General features: G+C 45.2%; 1 protein-coding gene across 6 annotated transcripts in view; it reads left to right on the top strand.

Annotated features, from left to right (window-relative positions):
• GPATCH8 (G-patch domain containing 8) overlaps positions 1–16,089 on the top strand; it is a 54,389-nt gene that overhangs the window by 19,556 nt on the left and 18,744 nt on the right. Inside the window, exons 3-6 of one of the 6 annotated variants that reach the window (XM_059869479.1) lie at positions 1,514–1,531; positions 3,711–3,783; positions 13,626–13,655; positions 15,650–15,717. In XM_059869479.1, the coding sequence (XP_059725462.1) occupies positions 15,691–15,717 (27 nt within the window). In that variant the 5' untranslated portion in view covers positions 1,514–1,531; positions 3,711–3,783; positions 13,626–13,655; positions 15,650–15,690. Of the gene's footprint in view, positions 1–1,513; positions 1,532–3,710; positions 3,784–13,625; positions 13,671–15,649; positions 15,718–16,089 lie in introns of all 6 variants that reach the window. The other 5 variants (XM_059869477.1, XM_059869478.1, XM_059869480.1 and 2 more) reach the window with 5 other exon arrangements.

Here is a 16,089-nt window from a genome sequence, read left to right as displayed (position 1 = left end):
TCTTCTACCCATCTTTTAATTTTAAGCTTTTTTTTTTTTTCTCCTATTGGCCAAACCTTTATCAGAAATTTGTGCTGGAGATGTCCTGCTCAGGAATCACTGATTTGCATGGAAGGCAAGCAAGGGCATCTTGTCAGGGCACAGGATGGGGAACTGGGGAGGCCAGTTAGAGCTGCTGGAGCCCAGCCACTTTGGATGAGGTTTTTCCAAAGCAGCTTACCCAGCTCTATGAAGGTCTGGTAGACCCAAGGCCTTGAATTTGCTACACCTTTGCAGAAGTTCTGCTTTGTCGTTAGAGCAGAGCTGTCCATCAGTGCTGCTCATCTCCAGAGCTTGGTGTTGTCCCACCCAGAGCTGCTGAGCCGTTCTCCCTGCATGGACCATCCCACAGCCTGTGCCCATGAGGTCCAGGAGAGCTCCCTTGCTCACCCAAACATCTTTTGGGAGACTTATTTTGGCTGCCTCAATTTTTATTGTGGTTGTAATACAAGGAGCTCCCAAATGGCAGAGGAAGAAAGTGAGGAGACTCCTGGCAGCCCTCTGCTGAGAAATGAGGGGTGTCCTCCTAGGGCTGTGGTGTTTCTGTGGATCACTGCAGCTCTTCTGCAGGAAAACTGCTGCAATGTGAGGATAGTCTGTTCAAAAGGAGTGACAGCTCTTGACATGGGCAGGAAGCTTGCTGTGAAAAGCCCCATCTCTTCTTTGTGAAAGTAGCTGTACTTTACAGAACTTTCACTTAAAACTGCATTAAAAAAAAAGCTGTCAACTGTTACATTTGTTGTCCCATGTCACATTTTGGTCCCAATATCCCTGGATACTCCCTAGAGAGCAGACAGGCTCTCACGTGGGATTAAGCAAGCCTGGCCTTCCGTTATTTAATTTTTAGGGCAAGATTTGCACTGAAGAGCAGTTCTGTCAGTCTGCCTCCACATCAGAGGTCTGGGTTAGCCATTGGAAAAGGAGGGAGGAGCTGAACATGGCCAGAAAGGAGCAAAGTGATGGCCAGATCTCAATTCAAATGTTAATTTTAAATTATTAGAGTTGTTCTCCTTATTCAGTGCAACAGAAGATGCTCCATTTCAATTGAGTAGGATCTAAAATTAGGGAGTAGTTCGACTGCATAAACAAACAAATGGAAAAGTTTGGGGGGGGGAAGCGACCCCTTCCTGGGAACTGAGACAGGGCAATGTTCAGGCATAATTCCAATTTATGTCAAGCAACTCGGGACCATCCTCTTGAGTGGGTCTGTAAAAGTGGTGCTAATGTGTATAACCTTTCTAAATTTTTCTTTTTCCCTTTAACATTTGTTTCCCCCTTCACTGTCAGTCACAACACACCGCTCTTGAATCTCCCAGCTGGTCTTGACTTGTTGAATTTATTTTATGCTTTCACTCTTCTTTAATAAATACATTACTTGCAAGCAGTGAATTGAAAACAAAGCAAAAGAAAAAAACTACCATTAGTGATTGGACAGTTTCTTACTTTGTGTTACATTTAACTGTTCTTTTGACAGCCCAGTTTTTAAAGCCAGGTTCGTATGGAAATGCTTTCACTCCACTTGCACTGCTTTTGGAATAGCGTTCTGCTTCATCTGTCTTTATTTTAGTGCATTCATAACACACACAGTCAGCACAATGTCTCATCTCCCCTTGGCCAAGACTGCAAAGTACTCCTTGTCCTTTGAATTCTTTTTGTTTTTCTTTTTTCTTTTTCTTTTTTTTTTTTTTTTTGTGGTTTTTTTTTTTTTTTTTTGGGGTGTTTTTTTTTGTGGGGTTTTGTTTTGGTTTTGTTTTGTTTTTTTTCCTTTTGGAAAACGCAGCCATTTTTGTCAGCACCAACTTTTATAATAATAATCCTTTGTCAGGGTAGGGCAATTAGTGCCTTCTCCCAAACATATCCCAAGCTGCAGCCCCTCTTTGCCAGGATGGGGCACTCTGTGGTCCTTGGGATTGGCCTGCCCAGGTGTGCCTGCAGGTAAGTGTTCCTGTCTTCCCAGCAGAGAGCCTTCTCCATGGTGCCTGTGGTGGGGATCCATCCTTGGGGTTTTTTTCCCCTTTTTTCCTTTTTTTTTTTTTTTTTTTTTTTTTTTTTTTTTTTTTTTTTTTTTTTGGCATTTAACCTTTTATCCCTAGAAGTTTCCTTATGTCTCCTGGTTTAATTTTTTTTCCCATGTAGCCCTAATTATGTCCTGGGGCAGAGCCAGAAGAGTGGGGAAAATGTACATTATTCCTTGGGAAATACAGAAATACAAAAATGTCTGACTTTACTAAGATATCAGAAAAAAAATCCAAAATTTGTACTTGATAACATCTTTATGAGGAAAAATGTATCCATGCAGCCAATATCTTTGGGAAGGTTGTGCCTTTCAAGCTGATTCACCAAAGTTGTGCAAATGCTGTGGTCATTTTCTTCACTGTGTAGAGTCAAAACCTACTCTGGTTTCTGTTGATGACTGTTATTTAATTAAAGAAACCTGAAGCATATAGATAGTTATTTTTTGGTTTCCATGTACCACTCAGTGTTCTGGAGTCACATCCTATTATAATTCAGGATATTTCTGCGATACCTTGGGTTGTGGTTTGCCTGATGATAATTAATAATCAACAAGTTCATACCTGATTTTTATTTTTTTGTGATTGGAAGGTGTACAAGGTCCCAGCCAAGAGTCCTTCTCTGAGGAGCTGGTCACTGCCTGTAACTGGGTAAACTGGTTACTGAGGGCGAGCTGGCAGATTGAGGTGGTTTGAGGGTGCTGTGAGTGCTCTGCTCTTTGTCTGGGGACAGAAACTCTGCAGAAAACACAACAATTTCCACACTGAGCCCTGCTCAGCCCCATTGCCAAAAGCTGACACTTAATTGCTGCGTCAGTACTTTTCCAGTTATTCCAAAATAGCTTTTTTTTTTTTTTTAGGAAGATGAGACATTATGCTTATTGTTTCCCCTACATGCACTAATGGTTCCTTGCTGTTAACTTACTGCTAGGCCTGTTTCATTTTAACATCTTAGTATTTTTGTTAGTTTACATGTGAAATGCATCACCCAGTCTGTGCTTGAGCTCATTTTATTTAATTGATTTTTTTTTTTGTTTTACTAACCTCACTGTTTTTTCAGTTTAATATTGGCTGCATGCTAGTTTATATATATATACATATATAAAAAAAACCCAATCAAGTCTAGCCTGGATTTTGCTCTGATTGTGTTTTGGTTTCTAGTGGTGGGGCAGTCTTGCACTTACAACTTACTCAGTATTATAAAAGCCTGACACACAAACAAAATGACTAAACACATTGTAGATTTTCTTTACAAAAAAAACTTAAGTGGCGCTGTCTAGGTGATGGATATGATTGTATAAATAGCTTGATTTTATGCTTTTTACTGTCAATTTTTATTGGTACACTTTATTTTCTTCCACATTGCTTTTTAGTTTTATTATTTTTTTATTTCTTTTAAACGTGATGCACAAAAGTTGCCCAGCACACCATCAGAAAGTGACCGTCCCCAATACCCATCCCCCTGGAAAAATTCTAGCCAGCAATTTTTGACATTTGTCTTTCCCTTTATTGGGCATATATTGCCTTTTCAGTAGCATTTTTTTGCATGCATATATATGTAGAAAAATCTCTTGCTCATCACATGTTTAAATGTCAGCAGGAAGGGAAGAATATATTATTGGAATATTTTTGGTTTGTTTTCTCTGTTCTGTCTGTCAGGATAATATTGGACATCGCTTACTCCAGAAACATGGGTGGAAGCTGGGCCAGGGATTGGGGAAGTCACTGCAGGGTAAGTCCAGTCCCTTGTGTCTGAAACCTTCAACTCCAGCCTCGGTCTTTAACAAAATTATTTCTGCTTTTTGTTCCTAGATTAGATTTTCTTTCCATTATTAATATATCCAAACAATTGCACTGTTAGTTTCATATTTGGCAGTTTGGAAGTGGAAGCTGCTGCCTCCCTTGTTTGGTACAGGTTAGAGCTGTGTGTGTGGTGGATGTGTGAGAGTTGGTGTGGAGGAAGGAGGATTCACTTTCCACACTGACAGGGAGTGGTGCAGCTTCCACCTGTGCTGGTGTTTTGGTGTTAAAAGAATGAAAGATTTGAGGTAGTTCCCATGACCTGTCAGTGCTCACTGGAGTCAGAAGCCATTAGAAGGCCAGGAAAGGGCCCACTGAAGATGGAAAGTGGTGGCAGAGGTTCTCTGGATGGGAAAGGCTCACTCCTGGTTTCTCCACAGGACTGTCACAGGTTGCACTTATTCCTGTTCCCAGCAGTTTGTCAGGGACTAGCAAATCTCAGTGGGTTGGCCCAGCACACACCAGCTTGCTGTCTTGAGCCTGAATCCTTCCCATGACACTGAACCCCATTTCTGTAGGAACCTGTGGCAGTGTTTGAAGCTCAGGTGTGCCCTGAGCCCCTCAGTAACTCACTCATGTTCCTGTGCCTTTAGTCTGAAGACCTGGGAGCTTGTAATCCATGTTCCATGAGTGAGTCCCTTAGAGATGGGGGTGTCTGTGCTGTAGAGGACTGTGCAGAGGTAACAAATTCTCCAAACTCTGGGAATGCTTATTAATCCCTGGACTAAGGCTCTCTAACCTCTCAGGCAGGACTGCATTGCAGGTTAATGCTTCTGGCTTCCTCTAATGTGGTTTATTGGAGTTCTCTGGTTGATGCATGGGACTCTCCAGTCCTCCCATGTCCCTGCTGGGGCCAGTCCTCAGGTGGGGCTGTCGCTGTCACCTCTGGGCCTTTTCTTTGGCATGTGGGATGTGCATCGCAGGGTGGAGCTCATTGTTCTCTGTTGGGTGCCCTGTATTGCTCTGTGTGTCACCAGTGGGGAGACATAGAGACTTGAAAGAAGGAAGAGCCTTGTCCCAGCCCTGGGTGGATCCCAAAGCACAGCCCAAGGGCCTGAGGTGCTGCAGGCTCAGATGTGCTGGAGTGAGCATGGTCTGGAGTTGGGGCAGGGTGTGGTGGTGTCACCATGTCCCATGGGCTGAGCAGGAATTTGCACTTGGAGTTTTGTCCAGATTTCGTGCCTCTCACTGTGCTGGAGGTGTTCCAGATCTCTCACACATCATTGGAGCTCTGCTGGTTGGGAGCAAATTGTGGGTGTGGGCTCTGAGGGCTTTTCTGTGCCTCCTGCATGGTCACAGGAACACAGGAGTGACAATAACCCACCAATTTAACCTAGTTCAGTGCTGAAGCCTTCCTAATGTAGGCTTTGGAGCATGTTCAGGAATTTCAGCCCTTTTGGAAGGGAAAAGTGCCCTGTCCACCTGCCAGCCTACTTCTCCAGAGGTCTGGGCAGGCAGAGGATGTGGAAGGGAGGCTGCTGCTGCTCCAGCTTTTTTCCTCTGAGTTCTCAGCAGCCAGAGCCCATGCCTGTGGCATTGGTGATGATTGTGTTAGGAGTGTTTAATTCATTATCCAGTGACCTTTCTGCATGAATCTTAGATTGGCCCAAAAATCCAAATCCAAAATGTCAGGAAGGAAACATTTGCATCCAATTTTAATCTTATTCTGAGTTTGAAGAGTGAAGTAATTTGATGTGCAGTGAGAAGGGAGGAGCAGAACAGAAGTTCTTCCCATCTTCCTCACTCCCTTGTTCAGGAAAGACCAGGAGAGATTTCTAAAGAGATGTAGGTGTGTTCCTGTTAAGCTCTTCCTGCTTGACACTGCTTGAGCTAAAGTCTTGCAGAGCCTGTGGTGAGGAGGTGCAGCAGAAACAGAACCCCTTCAGGCAGCCTTGAGCTGTGGGTGTGGTGTCTGACCTCCTGCAGAAGGTCCTTACATCAAACTCTCAAAAATTTGGGGTTGCATGTATGGAATTGACACTGCATTCAGCCACTTTCTGTGCACTTCAGCTTGAAAGGAAGTGGATGAGTTCAGTGTGCTGAGTTTTGTGATGTTGCTTTTCATTCTAGATCTTCATCTGAGTTGGGGCTCCCTCTTAAGTTCTGTTGAATCCCAAAGTGATGCTGTGTTACATCTGCCAGAAGATGTACAAGAAATGTTTCTTTCTTGTAGTTTTTTGGTGGTGTTCAGCAAGAAGCTCACACTGCAGGACTTTACCCTGTGATGGTTCCTTCATCCTGACCACCCACTGGGGGATGGAATCCAGTGGTGAGAGTGCTGAGCTGTCTCTGGGTGGTACCTGCAGCTGCATAAAATATACACTTGCCAGTTGCTTGTGGTAAAAATCTGCTGGTGTGGTACACCACGGCTCATTCTCAGGAAAATTCCAGAGGAGGAGGTGTTTTGTACCCCCTGGGGCAGCTGCCTTGGGATGTAAGTCTTGTTCCTGAGAAAAGCTGAGCCCTTGGGTACGGAGGCACAGAGCCCATGCCCTGAGTGATGTGGCTGTCACCAGCTGTGTTCTGGCTGAAGCATCTGCATCTTTCACCGAATTTGGGCTGTGTGCTGAGTGGAGCATCAGACAGGGACAGTGCTGTCAGCTCTGACCACGCCAGTCCTGCTTCAGAGATAGTCATAAGGAAATCAGCAGAGTCATCCTTCGTCTCATCTCTTTCCCTGATGTTTTTCATCATATTTCCCCACAAATAACTTATGTTATATTTGGAAATGGTGCTTCAGCTTGCTAACAGCCAGTGAATATGAAAAAGCAGGAGAGGGGGTTGCCAGTTGACAGGGATCTTTATTAATTTGGAAAGTATGGCTTAGGGAGCCACTTTTCCATAGAGATGCGGGATGGTTGCGCTCTGACAAGTGAGAAAATGGTGATTGTAGCCTGTTTTATCTTTGGGGGAATGCCTGAAGAGTGAAGTCATTTATAGTTGATATAGTTCATTCCTAGTTGATAATTCAGAATTTTGTGTCTCCTGGAGAAATGAAACTAGCAAAAGATCAGTTAAAAGCATTACCTGACCTTCGTGTGAAGTCCTGTGCTAAATGAGCCCAAGGATTGTGAATAAATTAGGAGTTACATAAGTCAGGAGGGGAATGAGAGGGCTGAGGGAAATCTGAATTCAACCACACTCTAATGATTTCTCTTGGAATGAGTATTTCCCATTAAGTTGAAGTAGTATTATGAAAAGCCAGGAGACTGACATGCAGAAGTGGGATAATTTGAATGGTACATTTGAAAATATTTTTATAAGCTCTTTGCTTTTTCCCTATCAATTTTTTTGACAAGTCGTTTGAAAAAAAAAATTGTGCTGAAAACAGCTGGATTTTTTTTTTCTTTTGGACTTGTGTGTTTAATATGAAGTAATAGTACTCTAGAGGTATATCTGCAAGACTGAAACCAGTAGTTTAATCTCATTTAATTAGACCAGGGGAAACTGAGTAGGTTGTCCTGCTGTTTCCTGGGTCATAGCAAAGCCTGGGGAAGGCAGGCAGCTCTGCAGGGAGGGTTTGGAGAGGGCAGGAGGAAGGTTTGATGTTTACTGGCCATATGGAGGGGGCTCTGAGGAAGGATTGACCAGATCTGGTGGACAGGTCCAGCTCATCCTTAGCCAGTCTGGGTAACAACTGTATTCAACACAGATTTGCCTCTCTGAAGTTCTCTATGGTAAACATTCTTGCCTCATTGCAGCCTTGACCCTTTAAAAACAGCCCCACCACCAGTATAGAAGCAGTTACGAGTTCCCCTACAACACAAACTGTGTCCAATATGATTAATTTGATATGTTTTAAGGCATTGATTTCTTGCATATTCCCACAGTATTCCTAAGACCAGGATTCTCCTGATCTTTTGTGGTATCTCTGAGAGGTGAATCCCAATGTAATACTTTGCTATGGCAACAGGAATCACACGATTTGTCATGGCAGAGCTGCTCCCCAGTGTCTCAGCTGTGAATCAAACAGCTCAGGCAACTGGGGGCTCAGTGAAGCTCTGGAATTCTGTGCTTGCTCCTCAAGGGCTGAGGCAGCTCATTCAGTGCTTGGTTATTGTCATGAAAATGCTCAGAGTGAAACCAAAAGGAGTTTCAAGGTGGGTGGCTGCTGGTCTGTGCTGGGACTTGAATTATCTCCAGTACTCAGGAAATAGAAGCAGCAGGTGGTTCTGTTTAGGGCAGGGATGTCCCTTTTGGGGCAGGTCCTTGCAGTGGCAGGAATTTTTCCTGTAGCCTTCAGTCCTGAAGAAATACCTCCTGTCCCCTGCTTCCTCTGCCTATTTAGTAATAACTTCCTTAATGCTTGCTTATGTTTTTAGCCAAGTTTTGGCATTATTTCAGTGTAACTGTTCTGGAAGAGCTGCTTCCATCTCCCTGGGGAGCAGCTCTGCTGATGTAACACTGCGAGGAGAGGGCAGGGCTGTGCCTGTGTCTCTCTTGGCACTGCCATGCAGGGCTGGGAACCCTTCCTGCATCCTGGTTCCCTTCCACTCAGGCTGAAACAATAAACCTGCACAGACTGTCAGGGCAGTGCTGTTCCTGTTGACCAAGGTGTGCCCCACTGTGATTGTATAAATCATCCTGGTGATACAGGGAGCAGCAGTTAATAGAAAGTGCTTTGGGTTTATTTTATCCTTTCATGAGTACATCCAGCTAGGTAGCAAAGTCAGATATAGCAAATTTGTTAGCAAATGCTAAAATCCAGTTCCTCCATCAAGCTGTATTTTTGTTGCATGATTTTCAATTAAAAGAAAAAGCACAAGTGGATTTGTGCTCTGGCTTGCAAATTCTGTGAGGATAAATATAGTCAGCACTTCCCCCCTCAGCATCACTATGGTGCCGTTCTTTGGCACATTCCTCCCCAAACCTCTTCAGAAAAGGGAAAACATTCCCTCTTGGTCCGAGGGCTGGGTGGAAGAGCAGAAGCATCTGACAAGTGCTGGAAGCTGCTCAGAGCTGCAGGTGAAACCGTGATCCCATGTCTCAGGCAGGAAGTGTCCTCTCCTGGCAGCCCCTGGGGTGATCCCAGCTGTGAGATGGAACCAGATCTGAGTCCCCATTTCAGGGCATTGCCAGGTGGCTGCAGGCACTGCCTTTGCTGGATGTTCCTCAAGCTGTGGGGAGCAATAAACAGAGCTTTGACCACTCGAGCAACTGAGATCAGTCACAAATGTGAACACTTGGCAGCTGCAGCTTGGAGAAATGAGCTCGGGGTTTGAATTCCAAGGTCTTGAATCCTGGTGCCGTCACCTGCTCGCCAAATGGCTTCAGCTCAGATATTAATGTGTTTTCCATTTGTTGGCTCCTCTGATCTCATGGAGGCAGATGGTGGATGGGTGTCAGGCCTGTGAACATGGAACAATGAGCATCTCAGGGACTGAGGGGTGTCAGATTTCTTTCTGGGTTTTGGAGCTTTGTAATAAATACGGGAAAACACAGGAGAGGCGGATAAAAATGCTTAACAGTGCCTTTATTCATTAGGTATGGGTTGGTTTGGCAGTCTTACCCAAGAAATAGATGTGATCGCTCTCTTATCTTCTTGTATTTTCACATGTCCTCACAGGAACCTCAATCCTGGGACAGAGGAGCATTTCCATGCTTGTGTTTGCAACACAAATCACGGCAGTGGTTTTAAGAGTGATGTTTTCATGTGAATTTAGCTTGAGAAACCTGGCCTGCTGTGGTTGCTGTCATCATACCCATCTTCACTGCTGTGTTAAAACCCAGCAGACCACAGATCAAAAAGGAAGTTTGCTCAGTGCCTCAGTGTCCTTTGGGGGAAGCAGTTGCCCCCTTGTTTGTTTTTGGAGGTGTAAGATCCTTCCCTTGATTACAGGTGGGGAGTTTGTGTTGCTTGAGTGGGTGTAGCCAGTGAAATCTGCAATCATTGTGCTTTCAGTGCCACGTGTTTGTTGTCACAGACTGCCTTCGCCTGGCTTGGCACAAGGCCTTCTGGCCCTTTGTGCTGGTGCAATGAAAGAGCAGTTTTATTGAACTGGGAGAGAGGAGTGTGGGGAAGGGAGAGGCAGTGGCCATGCACAGCCTGCCTTGCTCCTCAGTGCAGCCATGAATCAGAGCAGACCCTTCAGCCCTGTCCACTTGCCAAGATGAACACAGACAGCAACTCTTACCTTGAATTCCTGTCCTCAATCAACCAGGAATTGTTGTTTTGCTCTGCCACCTTCTTTGTTGCTCTTTAATCTATTGCCCAGCATTTGGGGTAGGGACGTTTTTTGACCCAGACTCCACTACGTTCCTTCCCCTGCAAAAGTTCAAGGAGCTCTGCTTGGTGCCTCAGTGTCAAACCTCAGCTTGGCTTTCTGCTAGTGGCACTCTTGGTTTGTATGTCTGCGAAGTTTTGAGCTACCACTGGAAGTTTTCCATGTGATTGGGATGTTTACAACTTGACTTTCTCTCGTCATTTCTTCCCTGCTTAGTAAGGATTAAATTCACAGGGCAGTTTCTGTGTTCTTGGAAAACATCCTCTCCTCTCTGGAACTTTGTTGGCTACCAAGGATGATGGACCTTTGTTTGAATCTCTTGATTGTTTTGACCCCTTCCAGAAATCTGACATAAACAGGATGAGCTCACAAATCTAATTCCCAAAGGGGACTGGGATTAAAGCTTGCCCTTGTTTGTTCATTTGCTTCTTGCAGCAGTTGGAGTGAGTTTGATAATGTAGTGTCACTTTTAGCCAGTGAGGAGCCCCCAGGCTTGTTCATCAGTGAAAACAAGGGGATTTTCTCCTCTCTCCCCTTTTGATGTACTGAATGAGGAGTCTGAATTTTCAACAGGACAGCTCTTGGTTTCTCACAGACTCTTAGGGAGCCCAGTGCTGCCAAGGCCACCACTAATCCCTGTCCCCAGATGCCACATCTACACAGCTTTTAAGTCCCTCCAGGGATGGGGACTCCACCACTGCCCTGGGCAGGTTCTGCCTAGGCTGGACAGCCCCTCCCATGAAGAAATATCCCCAGTATCCAACCTAAACTTTCCCTGGCACAATTTGAGGCTGTTCTCTCTTGTCCTGTCACTTGTTCCCTGGAAGCAGAGCCAGCCCCCCATGATGTATTGAAACAGTCCCAGGAGTGTTGAGTGTTGCAAAATTCTCATCTTTAAAAATGCAGCTCATTCATGAGCACAGGGACTCCTCCCTATCTCCCTCTTCCCAGACAGTGCAGCTGAAGGTGAGCCCTGTCCCTGTGGATCCATTCCTGCAGGTGTTGGTTGCTGACTCCAGGCACCTGTTTCCCTTGCAGAGCCTGCAGTGGGGTTTGTGCTGACTGAACAAACCAGCCCTTATCGACCAGAGCAGCCCTGTGCTGTGGTCATGAACCTGCCCTGCACACAGCTGAGAGTCCCTTTCCAGGAGCAGCTGAAAGCTCCTGGAAGGTTGTGTCTCACTGTGGGTTTCAGTAGCAGCAGATAACAAATAAGGAGAAATCCTCCATGTCCAACAAGATCAGTTGCTGTTGTCTGTGTCCTCTGGAGACGCTGAGTTTATGAAATTCTCCTTCAGTGACAAGTGTGATATCAATCACTCCTCTAGGATTGGATCCTACAAAGCTTGTACCTGGGGGGAATTTCTATGAAGATGTCAACAAAACAAATAGGATTACAGTTCTTTTGTTACATCTGTGGTGCTTACACACTGTGCATAAGGGACACAGTGGAAGAGATTTGATTGAATTATGGAATTATGTTAACATAGAATTCTTGGGGTACCTTTTTTCATCCTGTTATATCTGAATGCCTCTTTAATGGAGAAATTTACCTTTTAGGATAGGACAAGAAGTAGATGTTATAAATTAAATAAAGACTCAATTTACATTAGGAGGAAACTCTTCTTTGTGAGAGTAGTGGGGCCCTGGCACAGGGTACTCAGAGCAGCTGTGGCTTCCCCCTAGATCCCTGGAAGTGTCCAAGGCCAGGTTGGACGGGGCTTGGAGCAGCTTGGGTTAGTGGAAGGTGTCCCTGTTCCATGGAGGAACTGGTTTTTAAGTTCCCTCCCAACCCAGACCTTTATGGGATTCTATTGCCATATTGCTGTTTTTGGAGGGAGGAGTTCCTCTGAATCTGCAAATCTGATGAAAACTGTTTTCTGCTTTGACTTGTTAAAAACAGGGTAAAACATGGGCTGGTGTTGACAATGCTGGCATTTCCAGGCAGGCTCAGATGGCAGCTCCAGCTGGGATATTCCCATTCCAGAGGGCAGAGCAGCATCCACACCACATCCAGAGCCAGAGCATGGCCCTGAACCCACAGTCCTCCATGTGCAGCCTGACCTGTGTCTGATACCAAAGCCTTAGGATGAATTTTCCCAAGATTTGTTCATTTATAGCACCAGGGGGGAAGTATTTGCTCATATCCAATAGCTTTATGCAGTTAAAAAGAAGTGAATCTGGAGAAGCCTGCCTGGCCACTGCTCCCTGCTCCCTGCCACTGCCGGACTCTGGGAAGGGATGGCTGTCAGGGTTTGTTTGGGTCTGAGCAATTTTTCACAAGTTGGGAGAAAGGTTTTCCCATTTCTTGGGAAGAGGAAAGCAAAACAGGTACAGCAGGTCAGTTTGGGAATCTCATTTAATTTCTGAGTGCAGGGAATCATTACTAACCTAATTTCCTTTGAGACTGGGTTTTCTAAGGTGTGACTCTTGTGTGAGCTGTTTATTTTTTCCATCCTGCTGGAGGTTCCTGCTCTGTCCCCTCCATGAGGTTTTCCCTGTGTGTGGAAGTGTTTTATGCAATAACCCTCTCTGCTTTGGGGTCTGCAGCCTGTGCAGTGGAGTTTGTGACCTGCCTCAAAAAGAAAATAAATGTCACGAGGTGCATCCTGCTGGGACAGGGACACAGCAGGATTTGCCCTGGAAATTAGCCCTCCATGTGGCACTGCTTGAAGCCCTGCTGAGTGTCAGGAGCTGTGGGAATTCTGGGCCTTGGAAGCTCACGTTCCCTTCAAAGCCTGCTGGTACAGGAAAGGCTCAGCAGGGACCCCAAACTCTCAAGTGGGGCTCTCAAGGTCCAAGCCATGTTTACCTGCTGGGAAAGATCCTGTTGTCATGGCCAGCAGTAGGAAAAACTTTCCTCAAGGAAGTTCCTTCAAAGGAGAAGTCTTGAGCTGAGCTTGGAGAGTCCCATTTCCCCCTTTGGCTGCTCCCCATGTCCCACCTGGCAGCCAGGGGGTAAGGGGTGGCCCTGAGCCTGTCCCTGTCCTTTCACCATCGTGGCTTTCCTTGGACATGGAGCGAGGCCACCCCAGTGCCCAGCAGCATGTCCTGCTGCCCCAGCTGGCTCCAGGGGGATCCATGTGGGGTTGGCACTGCTGCCATAGCTGTGCTACATGCCTGGATATGCCACTTGTCACCTGGATGTCACACATGAGGTTCCATTCATAATGAAACGATGGTTCAGTTTAAAACAAAGGCATCACTTTTTGCATGGAATATTCTCCTCTTACCTGCAAGCAGAGTTCCTTTTGGCTCAGAATATTTGTTATTCCTTAAGATCCTGACTTGTTTCCTTTTTAAATTGCCTGCTTACATGTGCCTCAGAGCCTCCTTGGAGCGGGGCCGTCACCAGGAGCTCTCCCAGCCCACAGCAGGAGTCAGAGCTGCTCCAAAGGCTCCTGGTTCTGCAGGGCAGAGCACGGTCATGGGGTGGAGGGGTGAGCAAGAAGCCTCCTGTTTTTTTTTTTTTTACCCATCCTCCCTGCCAAACGGCCTATTTTCTGCCCCTAATGGTTTCTGCCTAACAAATGGTGTTTCTTTTTTACAGCGTTATGATCCTGGACTTGTTGTGGTGATGGTAAACTTAGCAGTGGTAATTTTTTATTTTCAGACTGAATTACTCCTTTGTCATCAGTGCACCAATGTTAGGCTTACTTTCTCTGTTGTAGCCATCATCCTTCTGCTTGGTCTTTCATTTTCCTTTCCTTTCCTTTCTTTATGCACACTTGTCTGATCCTTGTTCATTAAAGGGTATTGCTAAGAAGGGATGTTTCTGTTTGTGTTAGAACTGCCAAAATCAGTTTCAACATAAATTTTAATACTGTCCAAACTTGATTTTTTTTCCCCCAACGCGATGGGCACTAGCACTTGCTACTGCAATTTCCAAATAGATTCTCAATCTAAAAAAACAACCCAAAAAACTTTGACTGCCTTAGAAGGCAAAAGTACTGATGCATTGTTTGTACAGGGGTTTACCAGGCCAATGAGGCTGCATTGAAAGATCTCAGTTGCTGGAGAAACAAAACAAAAATGAACCAAAAATACCCAAAACCAAACCAAAACAAAAAAAAAGAAAAAAACTTGAAAAAATTTGAACAATAAATTGTTGGCACTTGGTGCCGGCCATTCCATTTGGGTTCACCACTTACCAGTAAATCCCTGGCTGAGACGTTATGAAAGTGATATTGCACCTAGGAAGTAATTTTTATAACCTGTCTTTAATTTGGTCCTTTTGCTAAAAATTGCAGTCACTGCTTACTGTATTATACCATTGGGCATAAGAGAAACCTTGTCAAAGATGAGCCTTAAATATCCAAAGAAAAGCTCAGTCCAAACCATTTCAGATCAATGTGATCACTACTTTTGAACCTGATGGATACTTGCCTATCAAATTTTTGGGCATATCAACAGAACTGTAAAGCAATTAATTAAATGGATTTCTTTCTGAATAAAACCACGTCTGTACTTTAAGGTTCAAAAGCCCTGCTAGGGCTGTGGTTTTGGCAGGAGTTACAGCTGATGCTGGCAAAGAGTTCACACCTATCCAGGTTTTCTGAGGCAGTTTTAAAGACTTTTACCTTTTGCACATGTGGATGGAGTGGAATATTTCGGCATGACTCCAATGTGTCGATCTTTTAGCCCAAAGGTATAATACCTGTGTATGTGTGTATAACAAAAGAGTTGTTTACACCAAACAAGAGCAATAATAAGGGAAGTAAACATTCTGTTTTTTCACTCAAGGTTTGCACTGGAGAAGGTAAGTACTTTGTCAGTGGGTTACATCACAACCACCAGTGCCAGTTGTGATGTAAAAAATCAAAATAATAATAATTTAAAAAAAAAAATGCTGTGGTAGTAAAGTGCTTGTCTGCCCCATTTTGCTTTGTTTGGCTGGTTATGAGTGGATTAAAGATATGTTTTTTAAAAAAAATAAATCTCCAGCATAGTTTGATTAGTTCAAAGTCAATTTTCTTCGCAACCAGTCCTTTTCACAGCTTACAGGTGACATGGCGGGGCCAGAGCATCGCTCCGGGGCTGGGGGAGCAGGGACCCACCCCTGGCCCAGGCTGGGTGGTTGCGTTGGGGGAAGTTTGGCTTCTGTGCCATCCTTCTCCTCAGCATTCCTTGCTCCTGGGGAGGGCAAAAGCTGGTGGGAGAGAGGTTTCCACATCTCTTCCAGGGAAGTTCTAATCAATTATTCATGAGCTGCAGCAGTGAAATGTGATTAGCAGCTTCTTCACTCTAATGGGAAGATGAGGAGCCTGATGTGTGGAAGCCTTGAGGAGAAGGCTCAAGTCCTGTTATCAGCCCTGCCCTAGGGCTTGTCATGGGGGAACATTAACCATGAGAAGCTTTTACATGAGCAGTTAATGTTCAGAAAAATGCATTTATCATCCTGGGTAGCTGGGCTCAGCGTTGGCTGTAAGCTGTGAGAATGGCTCGTGTTTGGTTCACTGTAGCTTTCTGGTCTCTGCACTCCAAGGCAAGATCTCTAACCACCCAAACCCAATGTGTACTGTGAGCTGTGGTGCTGGGCTGCTGCTGACCCCTCTCTGTGTGTTCCTCTTCCAGGGAGGACAGATCCCATCCCTATCGTTGTCAAGTATGATGTCATGGGCATGGGCCGGATGGAGATGGAGGTGAGCTCCCCTCACCCCTGCAGGGCTTCTGGGGAGTGGGAGGGAAAGGCATTTAAAGTGAGAGTTCGTGCATCCAAGGCAAAGAACAACTTGCTCTTGGATCAGTGCAATAAGAAAACACTTGTCTGCACAATGCATCCTCAGTTTATCCCTGTGAGCCTGAGTTCTGGGCTCTGGATGCTCCCCAAAATCCCTGGGCTCTGAGATTTCCCCTCCCCAAAGCTGTCCTGGGCCTGCCAGGGCCCTCCACATCAGGGGGATTAATGACCTGTTTTACACTTGGGGTGACAAAGCAGGGAAAGCAAAGTACAAACTTGCATAGATTCTGTTTCAGCTGAAGTTCTTAAGTTGTGCTTTCTGGTAGATTTGATA

This window comes from Haemorhous mexicanus, chromosome 28 (assembly GCF_027477595.1).
Source record: "Haemorhous mexicanus isolate bHaeMex1 chromosome 28, bHaeMex1.pri, whole genome shotgun sequence".
Taxonomy (NCBI): domain Eukaryota; kingdom Metazoa; phylum Chordata; class Aves; order Passeriformes; family Fringillidae; genus Haemorhous; species Haemorhous mexicanus.
Note: the sequence above shows the minus strand (reverse complement) of the source record. Positions and strands in the feature narration are given on the sequence as shown.